Source organism: Cryptotermes secundus, unplaced genomic scaffold (genome assembly GCF_002891405.2).
Source record: "Cryptotermes secundus unplaced genomic scaffold, Csec_1.0 scaffold1171, whole genome shotgun sequence".
NCBI classification, from domain to species: Eukaryota; Metazoa; Arthropoda; class Insecta; order Blattodea; family Kalotermitidae; genus Cryptotermes; species Cryptotermes secundus.
The window spans coordinates 264,560-287,714 of NW_019743669.1; the positions used below are offsets into that span (position 1 = coordinate 264,560).

Below are 23,155 nucleotides of genomic sequence, written 5' to 3' on the forward strand. Positions count from 1 at the left end.
GGTTCGGCCCTTAATGCTACTGCAGAGAGGCAGTCAGAATCTTTGTAGGGCTCTGGTGATGACATTACTGGAGGTGACACTAAGAGGGTTGTTGATGGAAGTGAGAAATCTGATGGTCTGCAAAATGAATTGCAGAGGCTAGCAGATGGGTGGGGATGGAGATGGGGTAGTCCCAACCTCAGGGACTGTGGCTGCAGGTCCAGCTGGGAGGCTCTACTGTCCCTTTTGCAAAACAGGGTGGCTGGAGGGTTCCTGCCAGTGCTTGTGGGTGGTTTTCTGTCTCCCTGCTTTGAAGGGCTCAGATACTGACATTTTTTCAGTCATGGAGAGGTAGTCAGATCTCTCAGGGACAATGCTGTGGGTCTACTGAGGACAAGACTGAAAGAGATCTCTTGATAAGGGGAATAACCTGACTATCAGGAAAAAGTAGTGGATAAGCTAGAAGATGAAGTGGTCTGGGATGGGAAGCTCCGGTCTTGGTTTGCTGGGGCCTTGGCAATACATGTATAATTGGGATAAGTTTGGGGTCCTGCTGCCCCTGGCATGGAGAAAGAGCAGCTACAAGGTTCCTTCCAAAAATGCCTTGGGGGTTCCCTGCTTTGAACGACTTAGGTGTTGAGCCTTTCTCTTCTTCAGCTGTCATGGAGAGACAGTTCAATCTCTCAGGAGTTCTGGTGATGTTTACTAAGGGTAAAACTGTAAAGTCTCTTGATAGGAGTGAATAACCTACCAAGAAGAACTGGACAGGCTAGCAAAAAAGTGGGCCAGTAGAGGGATACTCTTCTCCAGGGAATAGCCCTTGGCTGGAGCTCAGTTATCGATCCATCTCTCCCGGCATCAGCAGTCCTAGAGAAGAATATTCTCAACAGAAGGGTACAGTTCCAAACCGCTGCTACAGCAGCCATCAGCTCTCAGGGACTTTCATAAAGGTAACATTGAATGAGGTGTCTTAATGTGGGTGAATGGCACAATCATTGAGAAGAGCAAATGTCTGTCCAGCATAAGAAGTCTCTTCTGGGGGAGACCTGAGGCTTAGTTGTGCATTCAGCTGGAGGCTCTGATGTCCTTGTCAGTTATTGCCAGATGGTGTCTCAGGTATCCTGCTAACAGCACCCATGAGAAGGGACATTATATCAGTAGTTATACTTGTTGGACATGGATCCATGACCTATCTCTGCATGGGTAGACCTGATGGATATTAAGAGGGTCTCAGTGTCAAGGGTTCTGGCTAAAGGTAAGGCTGAGGGTCTTAACCTTTAAACGCCGGACTCGAAATAGTGGTAAACTTGAGCTGGCTGGAGTTTATTTAAATGCTCGCTGCTGGTGCTCGTTTAAATGCCCATTGCTCCCTTGCGTTTAAATTTCCGTTCCTGTTAGGCGGTTAATCAATTTTAAGCGTTGTGTTTACAAATGCTGTATCTAGCACAATTTTTATGATAAATGGATGGTATTAACTTTGTTTATATCAGCAAAGAACATAGTGTCGCATATTATAACGGAAGATTTGAAATTTTTAATACAAAGTGTTATACTCTATTTTCAATTTTTTGTGTTTTAATTTTGATGCGTACTGCAAAAATTGTTTCCCAGTTCTTCACAGAGTTGTTCTGCATTATAAATTCATTTCTGTTTGTAACACTTGACAAATTTTAGCAGTCCCTGGTGTCATAAAACAGATGGAAGCAATAAAATCATTTGGACTTCTGCTAGCACTGCTTACAACCTTCGGATTTTCGAATCTTTGACTGAAGGTCAGAAGAATGAAAGAATGGCTATTCAAGAGAAAGCTAGAGGGGTCCCTTCTTCAGTGCTAAAACCTTCCGTTAGAACTGCAAAAGCTTATTGCCCCTTCTATTTGAGTGAACAGACAGCTGCATCGTGGCTGAGATACAGAGCGCGATCTGTTTTGTGTGCGTTCGTAGTGAAATTGAATACGGTAGTTTTATTTGAAATTGTATATACATCAAGCAGGTAACAACAAAAAAGGTATGTACATCAAATTTTACAATATATTTTTAACATACCTATCTGCAGAATCTGCAATAAAATTACTGGATCGTGGATAAGTTTTGGCATAACTCATACGTATATTTTTATTTGCTGTTGTTCAGTTAGGTATTATTTTAATTCCTCTATTAGGGTTTTACTCAAGTTGGTCTGGTAATTACTACATTTAAAAATAAATATTTAGGAATGTGCATGCGCTTCTACTAGCGGCGTGTGCGCACGCTTCCACTAGCAGAGTTTAAATGCCTAACTGGACGAAACGGGGTACTTTGGCTATGACGACCTTACTCATGACTGGCACAAACTGGGCACTTTGGCACTTAAAGGTTAAAGAGCCCAAGCAGCACTGGGAGCATACAATGGACCCAGCAGAGTTCTGATCACTTATGACATTACTCATGGTTGTCACCCCATGTCAATAAAATACAATTATCGATCAAGATGTTACTCTTCATTGCAGATGTTAAAAAATTGGTTAATTTGTACTTCAAAAAATTTACAAAGTCTTTCAGGTTCTAAAAATCTAAATTATAAACATGAAGTTTGCCAATCTTTAGATAGTTTGTGCATCCTACAACTTTTCAAAACAGGCAGAAAATGAGAAATCTACAGTGGATTCTTTACAAGTTTGTCTGAGTCTCCCTCTAGGTCCTATTTCCCATTATCTTGAATGCTTCAATTATGTCTATCTTGCATCCTATCACTTGGAACATTGCCAATGTTGCAGAGAACCTTGTTTTGCAGGCGCTGCAATTTCACTAGATGGGTTTCTGCCGCAAACTCCCAGGCGGGACTAGCATAAGTCATTACAGATCTTATAAGAACTCTGTGGAGGGTCAGCTTAATGTTAGCGCTCAGTTGCTCACTTTTGAATAGGGAGTAAATTCTAATGAATGTACTGAAGGCCTTGGCTTCAATCATTTCTATGTGCAATCTCCATGTAACTCTCTCATCGAAGATTACACCTAGATATTTTGCACTATTTACAAATGGAATATTTCTTCCATTTAGAGTAAGACAAGACTCAGGCGGTAGACGACCACGAGAGAAGTAGACCCCCCGAGTCTTATCTTCATTAATTTTTATATTCCAGCACTCACACCAGGTCTCCATTGAGCTGAGACCACGCTGGAGTTTTCTAACAATAAAACTCTCCTTGCGATCTGTCGCATATAGACAGGTGTCGTCCGCAAAGAGGGCCAGATGAACACCATGATTTTGGGGGGCATCATTTATGTACAAGTTGAAAAGGGTACGGTAAAGGACAGAACCTTGTGGCACCCCTGCTTGCATTTCCTTGGCGTTGACATTTCGCCTTCACCAGAGACCTTGAATTTACGTTTAGATAGAAAGGACCCAATAAGCTTGGTCAAAGAGTTGGGGAATTCCAATTTTGATAACTTAAACAGCAAGCCTGAGTGCCACGTGGTATCAAAGGCTTTTTCGATGTCCAAGAACACTGCGGCCGTAGACATTTTATTGTTGAAATTAAGGGTCACGTGGTCCGACAGCCTCATACATTGCAATGTCGTGCTGTGACGTGCACGAAAACCAAACTGGCTTGCGTTGAGCAGGCTTCTTTCTTCAATATGTTTACGGAGGAATTTCAAAATTACTTTTTCGAATAGTTTTCCTGCCGTGGACAGGAGGCTGATCGGACGTAAATTTTGAGGGAATTTCGGGTCTTTACTGACTTTAGGTAAAGTTATTATTTTTGCTTCCTTCCAAGTATTTGGAAAATGAGAGAGCCGAAAACAATGGTTGAATAAATGAGTTAGGTGAACCAATGGTCGCCTTGGAAGGTGCCTGAGGCATTCGTTTGGGATGCCGTCAATTCCACAGGCCTTTTTTAATTTCAGGGATTTTATTAATTTCTGAACGTCACATGGTCTGATCCTTTGAGGGGAGTTGTCGTCTACGGTTTCCAGCAGTGCTTGAACTCTAGCCTCTACCCGATGTTCATGGTTTCCTTCGCACAGGTCATGTGGCATGACCTGAATTTCCAAACAGTCGGCAATTTCGTTGGTTTTTTCAGAAGGATGAAATTTAAGTCCAGAAGAACCATGAATAGCAGTTGGTGCCCTTGGTCCATCTCTCTTAAGGAGAGATTTCGCAATGGGCCATATACTCTGAGGTGTGACTTCAGCGTTACCTATTTTAGTTTCCCACCGTTCAAGTGCCTCTTTACGAGTCATTCGCCTGATTAATTTGGTGACCCAATTGACTGCCGTTTTACATGCTGGATCCCTTGTTTCTTGCCATAATTTTCGTAGCCTCTGCTGATATTTTATCAAATGATGGATAGGAAGATCGTTGTTTATGTCCGAAAGTGTAACTTTACTGGTCGACAACATACGCTATATGCCGAAGCAATAGAGGCTGCAAAGTTGCGTGCCGCTTTATCGGCTTCTACCCCCGACTTAATTTCTAGTTTAGGTGATATTAATTTAGATGCGAGGCTTTGAAACCGCTCCCAATCTGCAAATTTTTCAATAGGTTCCGAAAGATTCCTAATTCTAATGTGATCCAGTGTGTGGAATATTATTGGTAGGTGATTCTGGATCCAAAATATCAGAGACATCTGACACTCTGATATTTTGGTGGACCACAATGTCCAGCATGTCACCATTTCCCACAGGGGAATAATGAGTGGGCACTGTGGTGCTGAAATTTCGAAGTTCTGTTATCGATGATGGAGGTGGATAGCACGCATGCAGATTGCTCTCCAAAACAGACCACAAAGGCTCAATAATATTGATATCTGGTGATTGTGGGGGCCATGGCAGACGTGACACTTCATCTTCATTCTCAGAAAACCAGTCCTGGACGATGTGAGCTGTGTGAACACGGGCATTGTCATCTTGGTAAATGGCATCACCATTAGGGAACAAAGTTTGCACTATGGGATGGACCTGGTTGCCCAAAAATGGTCACATAGTCGTGTGGCAGTGACCTTGCAGGGTAATGATGGGTCCAACAGAATACCACGATATGGCTGCCCATACCATGATCGAACCCCCGCCATGTTTCACTCTTGCCAGCAAACAATCTGGATCGTAAGCTTGGGATGGCATTCTCCAGATGTAAACTCGGCCAGAAGTCAGAAACAGTGTGAAGGTGGACTCATCCGACCAAATGACCGTCTTCCATTGCTCCATAGTCCAGGTTTTATGACTTCACCACCACACTGTCCTCTTAGTGGCATTTTGATCACTGAAGAGTGGCTTTGGAATTGCAGCTCGTCCAGAAACACCCTGCTTGTGGAGTTCCCTTCATACTGTTTTGGTGCTGACAGGGTTTGTGAGCATGACATTCAGTTCGGCAGTCACTTTTCCAGCTGTAGTCTTCTTATTTTTCGTCACAATCCTATGCAATGTTCATCTGTCTCAATCACTGAACATACATTTCCGTCCACGCTGGTGTTTATCAGATTCGGTTTTTTCAGTCCTCCTGCATGCGGTCACAATCTTGGATACTGTGCCTCGCGAAACACCAAAAACCTCGGCTACCTTGGTTACGGAAGCACCCACCATATGGGCCCCAACAATTTTCCCGTGTTCGAATTCTGTTAGCTCTGACATGATGCACGAAAAATTGAACAGAACACTGTCTTGACAACAAATGAAGCTTGCAACATATTGCGGACGTTGTACAGGTAGTGGTGTTGGGCAGATATGACAGTGTGACCTACAAAAGCCCTTGGCGGGAGACCAGCTGTGACACCACCCAACATGGAACTACAGTACCAGTGGATCAAGACAATGGCAATGAATCGCTCCAGACCTGTTAGATGGATGATTTAAAAGTACTCTCTATCTGATGAAATGGATGGGAGAATAAGAAAGAAGTTAGGAGTGTTGGAAGTTAACATGAGAATGTGACTAGTGAATGTAAGAAGATGGGAACTGTGAAGACACTGAAGCTAAGAAAAGCAATAGGAATGCTAAACAAAGACTGGTAATGCTGAACAAAGGCTGGTGACTTCAAGAAAGATATTAACTCAGCAAATGCAATGTGTAACATGTTTTCTAATTATTTTTATTCTTTTGCATGTTTGTAGTAACAATATGGAACTAATTTATGAAATTCCTTATTCTGTGCAGAATAGTGCAGGACTCATCTTCCATTCGAGGTAAATACTGTAACACAAAAAAAATTGCTAGTGCTATGAATTATTATTGTGAAACAAATGGCTCCGCTAGAAAAATTCTTGTCCTCCACTCCGTTCTCATCTGAACCGCCTCTTGAACAGAAAGTCATTCTCTCACATGCCTAGTAGCAATGCATGCAAATTCAGAGCAGATGATAGACTAATCCAGAGAGAAGGAAAAAATCATAGCATATTTTAACGTGCTATCACAGTGTTTTTCCCAAATGACAGAATTAGATCTGCAACAGGATGCTAAAATACAACATTATGAAAACCTCTACTGGGAGAGCTGAAGTCTAATTCAGATCCAATGTGGAAAACTTATACATTATGAGTTACATGCCTTAAAATGTCAAAAAGTGGTTTAATTTTTTTGGTTAAAATGTTTAAGATGTCACAAGTACTCTTGAGCAAAATCAAAACCTTCCTGACATGTACAGACATATTGGGAATAAGACACATATGCCAATATATGGAATGAACTTTATTATAAGACAGTGGTACAAACATGCCATACTAATTTAACTGACAAACACATTTTGTGATTAGTTGTAAATGTGTTAAGTAGTAAAGTAGAGTTTCCCAGATGGTTTTACATGATATTCAATATGAGATGAGCAAGTTTGTAGTGCTGGGTCTGAAGAAACACTCAGCAGACAAATAAAATAACAAAACTTGCAGCAACACACTGTAATAAAGAAAGTATAACTCAGAGCACGACATTCTTGAACACATACACAGCTTCATTGTCACACCCACACACAACCCTATTCTTGCTGACATCAAGCGAGTTGATAGGCTTGTGTAGCTGAGGCATCAGTGTGAACACTTCCAGCCGGTGCTTAGCCACATCACTGTTCAACCACAAGTTCTCATCCCTGGGGAACTCTGAAAGCAGAAACACTTGTGGCACAACTGGGAATCCAAATCAGCACAAAATGTAGCAACTGTGTTCTCTGAAATATACCTGAAGGCATGGTCCCAAGGTGTGCAGAGCGTGACATGGAACTGGTATTCCAATGCCATATCTCCCCACTGGTTGAACAGGTGAAGAGGTGTTCTGGGCGGTCAGGATGGAACTGCAGTTCACTCACTGCAATATGAGAGACAGTAATTTTCAAAATTCTGCACTATGAGAATTTTGAGATTACACTGGACAACTGATATTCATACTCAAGTCTAAGCTCTTCTATTTCAATGCCATAATTAGAGGTTTTCTAAATTTTGAAGTGGGCACCAACTGAAAAACATCACGTGATATACATTTCTCAGTAGCTAAAACTTGGAAAGGGTAAGCTGCTCACAGTTAAATTCTGGAATGTTATTTTTTATTTGTTTCATTCTGGTCCATCATACTAATAATATCATGAAAAGTTGAACAGTTCTGTCTGCTGTGACTGGTGAAGATTTTTCTTATTGCAATTAATTATGCCCTTAGATGTTTGTCTTTTAGAGACCATCATCAGAGGGACACCTTTACATCAATACATGTTCTAAAAGTTAAAATGTATACATACAATATTAATAATATACAATTTGGTATAAAATCTGAAGTCTTTACAACTACAGCAGCTGTTCCAATACTCTAAAATATTTATAAATGGTTTGTGAAGACACTATTGGAATTTGTACAAAAGCAGGTTCGTGTCGTCCCTCTTACTATTTCTTTTGACAGGGGCCAAATGTGTGCCGCCTTGTCGTTCTTGAGAAGAGGGGTCTTTGATGCTGTCCTCTGTGTGTTTGCCTGTGTCATAACAAACCAAAATGTATATTATTAATATTGTTTGTACACATTTTAACTTTTAGAGCATGTATTGTAATAGTGGTTTCTAACTGTATTGATGTAAAGGTGTCCCTCTGATGATGGTCTCTGAAGACCGAAACATGTAAGGGCATAAATAATTGAAATAAGAAAAATATTCACCAGTCACATTAGACAGAACAGTTTAACTTTTCTGGAATATTAACTTTCTCCTGCAATAGGGTAGGACAGAGAGAGTGCATTAACAAGAACTTTAAGGCAGCCTCCTCTGTTGTTCTCTTTAGTCCGCAAGTGAACTATACCGATCAAGCGACCGCTGCTTGTTGGCAAAGTTAGTGCCAACTTTAGCAGATACAGGGTGTTGCATGGTCAGCACAAAAAATCCCCATGGCCCTTAGTTTCGAACTTTATGGGATGCAAGCCAAAACTTTAATGCAAAGAGTTATGGGAAATCAGTGGTGGCTATTTGGAAATCCCTTGTCATGATGAATGTGCCAGAAAACGCCCCTCTCTCTATGTCATGGTTTTCCATATGTACAAAAGTAAGAAACTGCCAGTTCCAGTGGTGTCCATCACTAAAATCAAATCCTTGATATAAACCATGCTCCTTCTACAAGATTCACTGTATTGAAAAACACACTTCACTTATGTTTCTACAGGGGAAAAGGGTCAACATAAGAACAATGTTATATTAAAATTCTAGTCTCATAAATCAAATTTGCATATCAAAACACAAGTATCCAAATATAAATGAGACACTTGCCAAATTAACAATGTCACATGAGAGTGGAATAGCTCCATAAGCAGGACTGGCAACAGCCAATTAATAACGTAAAAAGTAAAAAAAGCTATCCCTGTAACAGACCGTGGAGGCCTGTTACAGGAAGATTGCTGGTAATCATTTCTATTAGAGGCTGAGTTGACCCCAGGGCCATAGTGTGACTGCAAGGATTAGGGAAATTGAAAAAATTCACTTCATCAGGACTCGAATCGGCGAACTTCCAGCTTATAGCATAGTGCCTCAACCAGCTACACTACCACATGCCCTCTAACAGCCAATTAATATGATCTGAAATGTGCTTCATAAGATAGGCAGCATAAAACTACTGAAATGATAACAGAATTAAAAAGTTCACAAATCATTTATTTTATACATTACAGAATAAATTGGAAACAATGTGTTGGAAAAACATACAGTACTACAAAAGTTATGAAATATCAACCCAGAAAAACATACTTCAGATTTCTGTGAAAAGATTCTGTTTCATTATCCTCATGGCTGATGAACTGTGAAGGATTACGACTAATTTTTTAATATGGCACAATTTCATTTTTATAGCATCAGTACCTGCGTCAGAATGGGCGCTGAGAAGTGTGACAGGAAATGTATGATGGCGCAGGTCCCATACCGTGAGTGAGCCATCCTCTCCCCCTGCCAACACCATGTGACGCTGTGTTGGATGATGTGTCACACAGCTGGCTCCGGTCTACAAAAGAACCACAGACTATAAATGTGGGAGTCTATAGGTGCCCAGTTTGAAACCCCTGTGGTATCTACTGCACACTTTTCTCTACATTATTTAAAGCATTCACCTCTGCCAAAGTTTGGACTTTGTAAATACCAGATCTTTCTGTGGTTTCAAATCAACATGAAATTGTAGTGGGCATTTCTGCTGGCCACTGTCCTGTCATGTGCCTCTTGAGCACTCACACCTGATAAATTGACTTTTTCACCTTGCCAGGTGAGCAAAGCATTTTTGTGTCATTCATTCATTCATTCATTCAGGTGCAAACATATGAGGGAAATTAAAAACTTATAGATAACTGTAGTATACTTCAAAAGTGATATTGGTAGCATTGAAAAAGAGGGTCAGATATAAACAATGTGAACCTTCTTTCACCTGAACCTAACTGATTTCCATTATCTTTCAAGAACTGATGATAGGATGACATAACTAATGGCTGCTCCATTGACAACATGCACCAATGAGGAACAACATTCTGATCTGGTTTTGAGATCAGATGATGTGAAAGTTAATGAATATTGTAAAAGAATAACAGTTCAGCATTGCAACAACTGTACAAACCTAAGGTAACCTTACAGAGAAATGAAAAGATTAAAAGGTAAGTGGACTAGTGCTGATTTTGCAAGTAGCCATTAACTGTAACATATACTGACATTAAGGGGCAGGTCAAGCAGTGTATCAGGGAGAACTGAAGAATGAGCACTGATGAAACTGCAACTAAAATGAGAATCGTTCATGGGCAGCAGTGTAAAAGTGACTTAAGGCCCATCTGAACAAGAAAAACTTATGGAACTGAAACTGAAGACTATCATATCAAACCGATTAACACTTGGCAGACCAGCAATTTAAATATTTAAATCACCCTGGGGACAAGCATTTTTAAACCTACTACCCTAACTTGTGCACTGTTCGCTTTAAAAATTAATACAAAATCTCCTAATTAATTATATGAACTAAAATTTTTGGAGAACACTTACCAATGCTTCTAGAAGTGCCTGAGAGTGTGATATTTCTGGAAACATTCCCCTCTGTGAAGTAGCATTACACAGAACTTGCAATGTAGACAGTCATACTCTTTTTTTGTGAACTGTGCAAACACAGCACTGCCTAGAAGGATGCTTCCCCTTGGACTGTTCACTCTTCACTATTTTCATGAGGGTATGTTTCCGCACATCACCTGAGAGTCGCCCTGGGGTGTCCACACGAGGATTGTGTGGGGTGGGAGTTGATGGGCCCAGTGACACTAAGTCTGTGCCTGACTGGTTCTGCCACCACCGTCTGGTCTGTAGCCCAGGCCTTTGCCACATTCATCAGAAATGCTTTCTATTTCAATTTCAAATCAGGGTTTAGATTTTTGTAAACCAAAAATGAATTGAAAATGGCACAATTTATAAGCCACAAGACAACTTTCTTTGTCCACTTTATTATTTTCCTAGGAAGAGAATAATAGGCCAAGTATTGATCAGCTCTATCAACTCCCTTTATGAACATATTATACTCAGAAACACAAATAGGCTTCTTTACTTGTCCATGTCTACTCTGAACATCAACCATGCTCAAATTGTAAATTGTGGAAATCATATTCACAACATGAGTATTCCTGCCTCCAAAAAACAGTTCTGCTATTTCAGACACTTGCATTGGGTCCGATGGAATTTGCTTCACCCCTGGATTTCCAGTAAACTGTCCCAAAGCAGGCATTTTTGTCTACTTTTCCCCATGTGGCTGTCCCTGCAATGTTGCTACCCGCACTTTCGCTGTCTGTAGCCACAATTTTTTGTTCACCCCTGCCACACTCACTATCAGATTGTGAGTCGCTATCACTAGCAGACCCACAAGGAACGTCAGATAGCTCATCGGAGAACAAGTCAGATATTTCTTGTTCCCCGAGAAAACGCTTGGCCTAGTAACTTCCTGCCTGGTGCATGCAGCTGGAAGATGAACAAAGGCATTTTCCTTTGGGGTGGGAAAGGAAAACAGTTGGGTCATAAACAGTGGGGTCATGTTACTGACTACGAAGCAAACATTCAAGAGGTCTATCACGCACCAGTCATGTGTCTGCCTGGCGCCAGTGCAAGATATAGTGTGTTTCAACATAATACGTCCTAAAATCATAATAATATGCCACCGGTCCACAAAGTGTTAATTATGGTACACAAAACTTAAATACATTTAATTATTTCAGGAAAATTTTGTCCAAACTTATCATTTAATTGCCTCTAATTTGGTTACTTACTTTAGTATATATAAATCACGTAACTTTTATCACTACAAGATCTACAAACCCCTCCCAAGTGATTGGTCAGAAAGCCAGGGTTAGAATTACAACTGTGATAACATTCTGGTCCATGCAGTAGCAGAAGTATGAGAATGCTGTATTTGTGGAACTGCATCCACCGCATATCCCTGGTTTACTTGATGTATCAACTGCAGTGGTTATACAGGAACAGAAGTGTGCAACAGTATGTAGCATCAGCATGCTCCTTTTAAGCAAGGTACCTCATAGATGAGCTTAAGGCATCTGTTTTTCTTCAGTACCTCCACCATCCCCCCTGCCAAACGTAAAGCATTCAGCAGTATAATTTAAAATAATAATTTGTGAAGAATGTGGAACAGGTTATGGCTTACTTTAAGATACATTTGTCTAGAGAGACTGAAGAAAACCATGGAAAAATTCTCAAATCAAACAGCAAGTCTCTAGGATGAGATTAGAAAATAGAACCTTCCAAACTGAAAGTGCTACAAAATTACTCCACAGCATTCAGCATCCCACATGGACTGAACCCAAGCTTTTAAGCTTTTAAGCTAATGTCAAGCCATGTAAGCTGCAGGATGGATTTAATAAAGAGAACAGGATATCAACACAATGCAAGTTCATGTAATTTGCATATTTCATATTTGCATTCAGATGATACCCAGTTCAGATTTCAGATGGTTACTGGTTATCCTAATAGGCATTTCATGTCATTAGTCTCCCCAGTCAAATGCGAGGAAAGTGCCTTGAAGTAGGCCATGATCACCCCCTTATCCATTCATCTATCATGATTTTCTACCAGAATATTGTTATGGAACCTAAGAATCAGTCAGGAATATCAATTACACCTTGAGCACAGTACAACTGTCTGTTCACCAACATGCACAATTACACAGACCTGTTCCCCAGACAACATAAAGGTAGAGGCAGGTTTGTTAACTGCATTCTTGAGATCCCACACCTTCATCTGTCCCCTCAGGTTTCCAGTCAACACTTCATTGTGTTTCAGGAAGCATACACAGCGCAGAGAGCAACTGTCAGCACCTTCTGTGGACAAAATAATGCAACATCTCAAAAGAAGAAGAAGAAGAAGAATATAAATACAAGGCCCAGGACAGTGAACTCACCAATCCTTCGAACAGGCATCTTCTGTCTTGCTGTGAGCAGACACAGGCATCCATCCTCGCCCACTGACACAATATCTTCCTCAAAGACGGCCAGTCCTGTGCAGGGAATGTGGCCTCCAACGCTGAAACATGCACTAACACTCATGCAGACACATCCTTGGGTTGATCGTAAATGCATCATCAGAACTGAAGACTTGATCAGGAATAATCAAAATTTTAGACTACATAAAGAACAGGGTTACCATGTTAACATACTGCAGAGACATACAAGTTCATAAACAAATACAGACCAACTGGAACAAGAAATGATGGACAACTTCTCAAGAGGTAACTGCAAAAATGCAGCTACAGGGGGTCAATAGGTTGGCCAGTTCCCTAGCTGATGATGAAAGTTACTCTATACTTGTCAGACTGTGACAAAAGTTTCAGAACTCCTGGTTCTGGAATGACTGTAGAGGTTCTAGCACTTCTACCATATGTTACAAGCTACAGCATTCTAGTGTACCTGAGAAAGTGAATATCATCCCATGACATCACCTCCTTGAGTGCAGCCAAGCATGGCTCCTTCCCATCAATCTTCAACAGTTTTACTGACCCCACTGTTGAGGAAACAACAAACATGTTGCTGTTGATGAACTGGAAGAGACAGGTACCCCATAAGTTACAAGCAATCAATACCGAATGGCTATATATTAGGGCTCCAATATATCTGACCTTGAAAGATTAAAAATTTGCCACAACATAATATAATTTTTATAACCAGTTTTAAAATGTTAAATTTGATGTTATAAGGTGGTGCTTATCAAGAGTTCTGTCTTCTGAGACATAATTCCAAAGTACACAACATTATATCCCAGAAGATATAACTCTCTTACTTTCAAAAAATTCAGCACTTCCTAAGTGACACTTATTCAATGTCATTGCAAGTTTGTAAAACTTCATTATAACATGCTGTGAGTGAGTGAGTGAATGAGTTTATGAGTGAAATGGATTTAGAAGTGTGTCAGACCGATGGCTGTACATGTCTAATGTGATGTGACATGATATGGGCCACACACTCTGTTGTGTACCTCTTAAAGTGGTGGGAGTAACTGGAGTAAAACAGAAAGAACTTACAGCATAAAAAGTAAGATTAAGGAAAAGTATAAAGTAAAAAGAAAAATATTATGACTACATTTAAACTTAGAGCATGTGAAAAAAGAATTATGGCCGATTCAGTATATTTGACCGTATAAAAATTCACAACCAAAAGATTCAGTTTTCTATCTTAATTTGATGTCAAAACATTACAAACGGTTGTGAGATTTATCAACTGAAAACACATTACGATAACTGGTTGAATGGCGTGAAACTGCTCCAATATGATTTCCTAAGAAGCACCTTAAGTTCGGTGATGTCACCGTCATAAGGGTGAGTACCAATGGTACACGGATAGATGTCTGCATCGTCTTCATTTGGTGGGTATAGCCACAGAACAAGATGATTTGTCTGAAAGTTGGAAAAGTTGATATTCAGGCCAAAGTACTGCATTCCTACTCATATCCTAGGTTAGGTTTTAGAGGAATAACTTGTCTCTGTAAGCTTTCAACCAATGAAGCCGAATATGTTCGGACTTAAATAATAAATTCACATGTTTAGAAATACTACACTGAAACTGTTTAATGCACTTTTCTATCCAGTTATTTCAACCGAGCTAAGGATGTAATATTGCTTACTTCATTATCCCAACTTCCAGTCAGAAATATATCTGACTCAACAAGATCTTCTGGTTTCCACCTCACTTTACTGACTTTTTCACCAACGAACACCCCATGCACTTTATCCTCCATTCTCCTTCATTTAGTGTTCCCAAATAATTTTAAAAACGCATACCGCTAACCTTACGAAACTCACGTAAATAACAGTTAATGCCAGACACATTTGTAGCAACTGATACTGGAATTTGTAGCGTCCAGAGCACTAGAGACATCTACGCGCAGGATTGTTGAGCTATTCGAAGCTCAAGTGATTCCAATTATTCCGGAAAGATGGCGGGTAATCGCCATTTCCCTAATTTTATAATTGATTATTAATTTTATGTAATTTCCAATTAACTTGTGTGCAATATTGAAAACATTAATTACACTTAATACTACAAAACGTATGTACGTGGCACTGTAACTTCCTTTGATTCTCTATTCTTATTCAGCTTCTTCGAGACATTCAGTACTTCTTATAAAGGGTTTTTTTTCCTTGGCACTACAGCCCCGGTGGGAGTAGGCCTACCTCCATGAACTTCTCCGTTCACTTCGGTTTTTCTAGATCTTACACATTCGGTAGGACTCCTTGGGCGGGTAATCAGCTCGTCGCAAGACCTCTGCCTGTACACAAACACAGAAAAACGCACACATACAAACTAAACATCCATGCCCTGAGTGGGATTCCAACCTACGATCCTGGTTTCCAAGCGAGCGAAGACAGTACATGCCCTTATAAAGGTTTATATATGTATAATTCCAGACTGAGTGTGTTTGAGAACAGGGTGTTGAGAATATTTTGACCGAAGAGAGATGAAGTGACAGGAGGTTGGACAAAACTCATAATGAGGAGCTTCATAACTTGTACTCTTCTCCAAGTATAATTAGAATAATCAAGTGAAGGAGGATGAGGTGGGCAGGTCATTTAGCATGAATGGGGGAAATGAGGAATGCTTATAGGATCTTATAGGATATTGGTGGGAAAGCCCGAAGGAAAGAGACCACAGGGGAGACCAAGGCGTAGGTGGGTGGACAATATTAGAATGGGTCTTAGAGAGATAGGATGGTACGGATTGGATAGATCTGGCTCAGGATAGGGACCAGTGGAGGGCTCTTGTGAACACGGTAATGAACCTTCGGGTTTCATAAAATGCTGGGAAATTCTTGAGTAGCTGCAGAATTGGCGGCTCCTCCAGAAGGGCTCAGCTCCATGAGTAAGTAGGTAAGTAATATGTATAATTCCACTGTCAGTTTTGCACAGGGGATGACAACTGGGTCGGGAGAAGGGGCAACACGGTAACTACTGCCTCTATGTGTGGTGGCAGATACTACACTAAGATCTCGACCAATCAGAGAGCCTACACAAACCATTTTGAATTCCCGCAATTATATGCGGTTATGGTGGCTTATTATATGCAAATTGGTAAGTATGAATTTAATTTAATGTGGTTGCGAAACGAAAGTAGACGTTTGAGAGCGAAGTTACATTTCCATGTTAAACATATTATTTGTGTATATAAATTTTATGCTTACTACCACAAATGAAATTAGAAATATATAGAATTCTTTCAAGCCCAGAATTTTTTAGGTTATGATGAACTGTCATCTAAACGGTATTTGTTTTATGATATGTTCTTCAAATTTCGGTTTAACCCAAAGATTGTCTATAAAATGCGAAGGAGTTTTGAGAGTACTGTGATGGTGTTATAATTTATGTATTGCTTCTTGCAGCATAGACATGAAAACGAAAACATGTATTGCTGCTGGTTGCTTCTTATACAGCAGGCAAGGAATGAAATACTTCAACCTTCCAAAGGATCCAGCACGGTATGTCTGTTTTAATTCATGATGTAATTACTTTATTATGTGTTGCTTAATCCAATGAATAAATTAAATTTAGTATATATCTGTGTTCAATTTATTCAACATAAACCAAAAATTTAGAATGTGTACCAAGTTTGTAATGTTTACTGAAGAATTGTTTCTAGGTTTTGAGATTATTTGTTCTAATTTTACAGGGCTGTGGTATGGGCAGGATATGTTGGAATTATCTTGCACTATTGATTCTGCTAGAATGCTGCACAATAAATATTTGTGCAGCAAACACTGGAAAGTGATTTCACTACAGCTGAAAGGGTACACCTGAACAGAGTTGCAGTTCCATGTGGCTCAGATTCTGCTTCATAGTCACTCCCACAACTTCCTGTCCCTTCCTTGAATCCCTTGCCTCACAAAACACTGTACTCATGTTGTATTTCCCATCACCTCTAAGACACTGGTGCCATTCCCTGTAACACATATTCCTATCCATGCACAGGGTTCTTCCACTTCCTTTAAAATGTTTGCAGTGCAACCATTACCAACAGCAGTCACCAACTTTGCAGTGACAGAAACTTCGTTTCTCCTAAGCCCTGTAAATATAATTGCTTCTGATGGGGAACTCAGGCAATCTTTGCAGCAAGCCATAACATTATCGGCTACAGGTAAGGACAGTGCACTCCATACTATGAATTATGATCTTCGTATCAGTTAATACCGCCATCAATAATTTTACATACTATGTCGCAAAGGTTTGTATCACTCCTGTAGTTTTAGGAACCCTGACTCTGATATCTGGGGTCATGCCCTCTACTAAAATCTATAGCCTGTCAAAAGGTTTACCTACTTCCACTTAAAAATGTTATATCTACACCTGCCATTTTCATAAATCAGTGAAGTCCTGGAATATTTCGTCTGGAATCTATCCTTCAACCAATGTTTGTGTAACTTGATATTCTGAGGGGTTCATGTATCGAGACATTGGGCAGCAACTTTAGTTTATATTAGTTTTTAAGAAAAAAGAGACGAGTTGAAGAGTGCATTTTGTCAGGATTGTTGCACGCAGAAGGCTGGGCAGACTTACGTGCGCCAGCGCTTGTATGTAATATACACACTGTTCAATAAATCCTCTATATTCTGTAGTGAGCATTTGCTCTTTATGGTTGGAATACACGCTCAGGCAGCCAACTGACAATCATCATCACTGAATTATTAAGCTACCGCTGGGCCAACGTAATTCATTCGACCCACCAACATCACGACAGAAAGGAAACATGTTGGTATCATGTGTGGGGCTGCAAATCTGCAAAGCGACTTGATCTGAAATGTGCGGTATCAAGAATTTCGTATCTCTGTTAGGCAAGGCAGGTTTCATACAGGGGCTAGCGAATGAACGGATACAGACCTAGTTGGTGCTATGAACCTTACACACATTACAGAAGCCGCTGAAATAGGTACTGAGGAAGAACGAGCATTACTTTCTGCTAAAGAAAAGTCATATAGCATATCTCAGTACAATGACCGAAGGAAAGATGTACGTTGCAGTAACTGCCAACGTTTCGTCATAGGGAATCACGATTCTTCCTGACTGGCAAGTTGAATGAAGTAAAAGTGGCAGTTCCTGCAGAGAAAGTTTGTAATTTTTGTAATATACCTGGTCATGTAGCATATACATATTGGAAAAGAAAAAGGCGACAAGGAAACTTTCAGGAAATGAAAACCTCGGTGTCAGAGAACGGGTAGATGGGAAGTGTGCGATAGTAGCGGGCAACAAACGGAAGGTTTTTGCCTAGACAAACAGTTGCCGTGCAATTCCAGACACTTAGATTCAGATATGTATGTTAATTTAGCCAAACCACGATCACGGTCGGCCGTTGGTTGTGATCCGCTCTGTCGAAGGTCGACTGAGGGCCGGAATGAGGAGCTCGTCCTCTAGGCTGTGAGTGGCAACAATGCCGATCAGAATGTCAGTAGGTTACACGAAAAGAAGCGGAAATTTGTAGACGTTAGAGATTCCGCCAGCACTGAGACTGCATGTGGTAAAATCAGAACATCGAATGGAGTTTCCAACTCAGAATATGACGATCTACAGGTCGACACAACCTTATGCTAATTGCGCGCGAAGAGTAATAGCGAATGAGTTTGCGCCACAGGGTGTGAGGCAAACCATGATGATAGTATTCTCATTGCCGTGGAGGGCATAGATGAACCATTAAAGATGTTAGTCGACACGGGGGTACAAATATCCGTGATAAAGCGAGGGGTGATACCAGATAATCGTCCCATTCGTACCGATGAGCAATATGAAATTGTCGGAATTACATCGGGTTCGATTAACACACTTGGAAGCGTGAACTTAACCCTCTATGATCGTACGTATAAATTTCAGATAGCGCCTGAGGAAATACAATTGGCAGAAGATGGCTTAATATGTCGAGATATCCTAAAGGATTCGGTAATCCACAACAGGAAAGGATATGAATATTAACGGTCATCGTTATAACTTTGTTCTGAGAAATGACGAGCCTATCATTTTGAAACCGCGAACGGAGACGATCGCAGTAGTTACGGTTGACTTAGATAACGGACTAGGAGTTGTGGATAAACTAGAAATTTATCCCGGTGTGTACATAGCCAGTTACTTGTCTCAGGTTAACAGCAATAAGGCTGGAGTGAGCATTCTGAATTCCACAGAGGAACCCATGGAGGTAAGTAATTTGACGCTCACCGCCACGAAGTGGAGTGAACAAATCAGTGTACGGAAAATAAATTCCCAAATTCATGATAATAACAACGAAAGTGTTATCTCGCAAGAAACGGGTCAGAGAACTCATTAGGACAGACCACATTACAGAGAGTAGCAAAAAATCTATTCTGGAAATCTGTGAGGACTTCCATGGCATCTTTTACCTGGAAGGGCATAAACTGTCGCACACTGACCTAGTTAAACACTCAATTCCCACTCCAGCCTTGGATGTAAACAGAGCGATAAACGTTCGACCTTACGGATTACCAGAAGCTCACAAGTTACTGGATGACGGAATAATAGCGCCCTCCAGAAGCCCTTTCAATAGCCCACTGCTGTTGGCACCGAAAAAGACAGAAGCCTCAGGAAAGGTAAAATGGCGAGTAGTGAGTGTTTCGGGAAGCTGTATGAATGGATCGTCGGAGATGCTTACCCTCTGCTGAACATCACCGATATTTTGGATCAGCTGCTTAAAGCAAAGTTTTTTTCGACGGTTGACCTTACCTCGGGATATTATCAGGTTGAACTAACAGAGAAGGATGGGGACCGGGTTCGATCCCGGGTCTGGTCAACTGGGATTTGTGGTGGACAAAGTGGAGCTGGGGCAGGTTTTCTCCGAGTACTTCGGTTCCCCTTCCAATCTTCATTCCATCAATTGCTCCACAATCACCCTCACCTATCATCTGGGGCTGGTACAATAGTCCAGAAGTGGCCGGAGTACAAGGGACTTAGTCCCACTCCACTAGCAATAGCGAAAAACACGACCGCGCGAAAACTGCTTTTAGTACACTCGCCGGTCATTTTGAATTTCTTCTTCTTCCCATGGGCCTGAAATCCGCGCCGTCTACATTTCAGTCTCTTATGAATTCCGTACTCGCAAGAATGAACGAGTTACGATGTTTTTGTTATAAGAATGATGTTATTATTACAGCAGATTTGCTGGAATCTCACAGTGAGAGGGTGAGGGAATTATTTCAGAGATTCCGCGAAAGCAAGTTGAAGACAGCCATTCAAATGTGAGTTCTTAAGAACCAACGTTCAATTCCTTGGTCACGTCGCCACTGACGAGGGGCTAAGGCCGGACCCTAGAAAGACGGAAGCAGTGTGTATTACAGACGTTTCATTCACAACTACAGTAAGGTGGAAAAACTTCTGTATAAATTACTGAAGAAGGACGCGGTATACGACTGAAAGGAACCATAGCAGAACGCCTTCCAGACTCTGAAAGTGCTGTTAGTTAAGGCTCCTGTCTTACAATATCCGGATTTTTCGCGACCATTTATTATTACCACCGATGCTTCAGACGATGCCGCCGGTTGTTTACTGAGCCAGGGGGAAATAGGAAGAGACCTCCCGATAGCATATGCTAGCAGGACGTTTAATAAGTCAGAAAGAAATTATAGCACAACAGACCGGGAAATGGCCGCCATTATGTGAGCTGTAAAACAGTTTCAACCCTATGTACTAGGGAGACATTTCAAAATTGTAACTGACCACAAGCCCCTTAAATGGGTGTTCAGTGTTAATGACCCTAGCTCACGGTTATTAAGATGGCGACTTAAATTGGAAGAATATGACTTCACGATGCATTACCGGTCAGGTAAAACAATATCGCATGCCGACTTCTTGTCTCGCATACACAAAGGAGATGCTAGTGAGGGCGGTGACAAGGAAGAAGGATCGAGGGGTCAGGAGTTGGCGGGGACCGCTACCAAAGGAAAGAACGAGACAGTCGGGTTCCGAAGATCCTGGAAACTTTAGCGAACTTTCGGAATCCGAGTAAACGAGTATTATAAGAGAGTATCATGCATCTCTTATATTTGGGCACACAGGAATCTCAAGAACTTATGAACGGTTGAAACCCTACGTAACTTGGCCCAATATGAGAAGGGACATGGAAAATTACGTAAGGAAACGTGCAATGTGCCAGAGGAATAAGCACACAGTTCCATACACGAAGATGACAATGGAGGTGACTGACAATCCGCAGGCCCCTTTTGAAAAGATTAGTTTGGACTGCATGGGACCCCTCCTTTAGCGGATCAAGGAAACAAGTACATTGTCACATGCTAGGACCAACTATCCAAATACGTGGTGGCCATTGCGCTTCCAAATCAAGAAGCCGTGACGATAGCGAGAGCGCTAGTCGACAATGTAATCACTGTGTTCGGATCGCCGGGTTCGATTCTCACAGACTGCGCCTCGAATTTCACTAGAGAAGTAATGCGGCACTTATGCAAACTCTTATGAATTTCGAGAATTAACACAACTCCATTTAAGCCCCAGAGCAATGGCAGTGTCGAAAGATCGCACGCAGTAATTACATAATATTTGCGTCATTTTATATGCCACGAGCAGAATGATTGGGATACACTGTTGTCAACGGTAGCATTCGTTTACAATACGACTCCATACGAGCACTAAATACTGTCCATTCGAGTTGGTTTACGGGAAAAAGCCTTCGATGCCAGGACTGCTACAACGCCGCCCCAGTTGCCCTAGCTACGACGAGAAAGAAGACTTCGTGAGCAGCCTAAAGGAGAGGCTGCGATACAGCCATGAGGTAGCGCGGAAGGCGCTAATAAAATAAAAGGAAGTGTCTAAAAGATATTATGACGAGAAGGAAAATACCGTTACGTTCCGCGAAGATGATCTTGTACTTCTGCTACAGCAACATGTCAGACGAGGTCGCTCTAAGAAACTCTCTTCCCCGTGGATAGCACCGTACACCGTGGTCGAAGTCACAGGCGTAAATTGCGTATTACGCTCAGGTACAAAAAGACGAACCTTCAAAGTGCACAGCAACAGACTGAAGCTTTACATTTAATTCCAGCTCAACATGCGAGTCGAGACGTTGGTTTTGAGCGCGACGTGCGTCACCGTCCTCTTCGCAGTCAGGAACTGTGAGGACACGCCCGGACTGTACTGTGATCACATCGATGAGGTTCAACTATACACTTCAGATTGGAAGCTTGTAACACATGTAAACATATCGAAATTGGAGACGACTTACAATACGCTTGTAGATTTTGTCTCGCAGACTAGAGCAATGTGTAAGGAATCGCCACCTGAAGCCATTTCTACCTGTCAGTCGGACCTGTCCCTGATGAAGCAGAGCGTATCGATAATTCATAGAACTCGACGCATAATTTCTGGGATTACTAAGGATAAAGAGGAGGAGGTATTTAATTTCGAGAATATTGTGGGATTGTCGATGTTGTAAATGACAACCACGTAGAACTGTAACAATTGTGTATATTAAATTGTATAAATTGAATGTACAGAATAGCTGCGAAGCTATGTGGAATGTTCAAAAGTTGGAAGGCCTTCAATAGGGCAGTTTGTTCCACCGCGAGTGCGCTGACAGATTTGCCATTTCGTAGTAGATCAAGTCTTACGGCCGTTCAGCTGGCCTGTCTGGCCGGTGATGCAGTGCTGCATGCGCCGGTAGAAATAGCTGCATACGGTGTGGTTGCTGGAGTTGCGGAAGCTGAGTTAGTTGCGTGGTCGCAGAGCGTGACCGCTGGAGACTTGCAGCAACTACGTTAGTTGCCTGGTCGCAAGGTGTGGTTGCTTGAGAGTTGCGGCAACTACGTTAACTGTCTAGTAGCAGAGAGCGGTTGCTGGAGAGCTTATGACTCTGATGACTGATCGCTCTGGACTGAATGTGATCGCTGATTATTGCTAAGTCAAAGTCATGTTGCAACTGACGGTCAGTCAGTCTGCCTGTCTTGGTGTCGAGCCCCAGCCGGGGCTCATGACCAGATATTTTTTTGAATGAAAGTTACTACCTTGTCTACGTGGGGCGCCCTCTCTGACGAGAGGTCGGGTCTGTCATTTGTCAGTCAGAAGTCCACTGTCTGTATTTACATACATTTACAAATACACATTTATTCCTTCTATTTACAATATATACAAGGCCTCTGTTAGTCCAGGCTTGGTACAGCAGATTACTCGTATGCTTTACTTCTAGTATTATTCGCTACCACGGCAATCTAGTCACTTGAACGGTCGTATGCCTGACCGCCA

The 23,155-nt window shown here is 41.4% G+C and overlaps 1 protein-coding gene and 1 long non-coding RNA gene across 4 annotated transcripts; one reads left to right on the forward strand and one right to left on the reverse strand.

The window, feature by feature from the left end:
* Window positions 1-6,620: 6,620 nt before the first annotated feature.
* Window positions 6,621-14,792, reverse strand: LOC111874250 (nucleoporin Nup43). Of its 3 annotated transcripts, none has more exons than XM_023869592.2 (8): window positions 14,542-14,792; window positions 14,207-14,314; window positions 13,332-13,462; window positions 12,827-12,948; window positions 12,661-12,746; window positions 9,268-9,406; window positions 7,125-7,250; window positions 6,621-7,045 (listed from the first exon to the last, which is right to left on the reverse strand). In XM_023869592.2, the coding sequence occupies exons 1-8, from the start codon at window positions 14,653-14,655 to the stop codon at window positions 6,867-6,869; spliced, it is 1,005 nt and encodes a 334-aa protein (XP_023725360.1). In that variant the 5' UTR covers window positions 14,656-14,792; the 3' UTR covers window positions 6,621-6,866. The 3 variants fall into 3 exon arrangements, with proteins under 3 accessions (XP_023725360.1, XP_023725359.1, XP_023725361.1); XM_023869591.2 differs by having other exon boundaries at window positions 12,598-12,746; window positions 14,542-14,791; XM_023869593.2 differs by lacking the exon at window positions 14,207-14,314 and having other exon boundaries at window positions 12,598-12,746.
* Window positions 14,793-15,955: 1,163 nt separating this feature from the next.
* Window positions 15,956-17,522, forward strand: LOC117283074. Its single transcript, XR_004514076.1, has 3 exons — window positions 15,956-15,985; window positions 16,294-16,389; window positions 16,581-17,522. It is a non-coding gene; the product is annotated as an uncharacterized LOC117283074 (long non-coding RNA).
* Window positions 17,523-23,155: the final 5,633 nt, after the last annotated feature.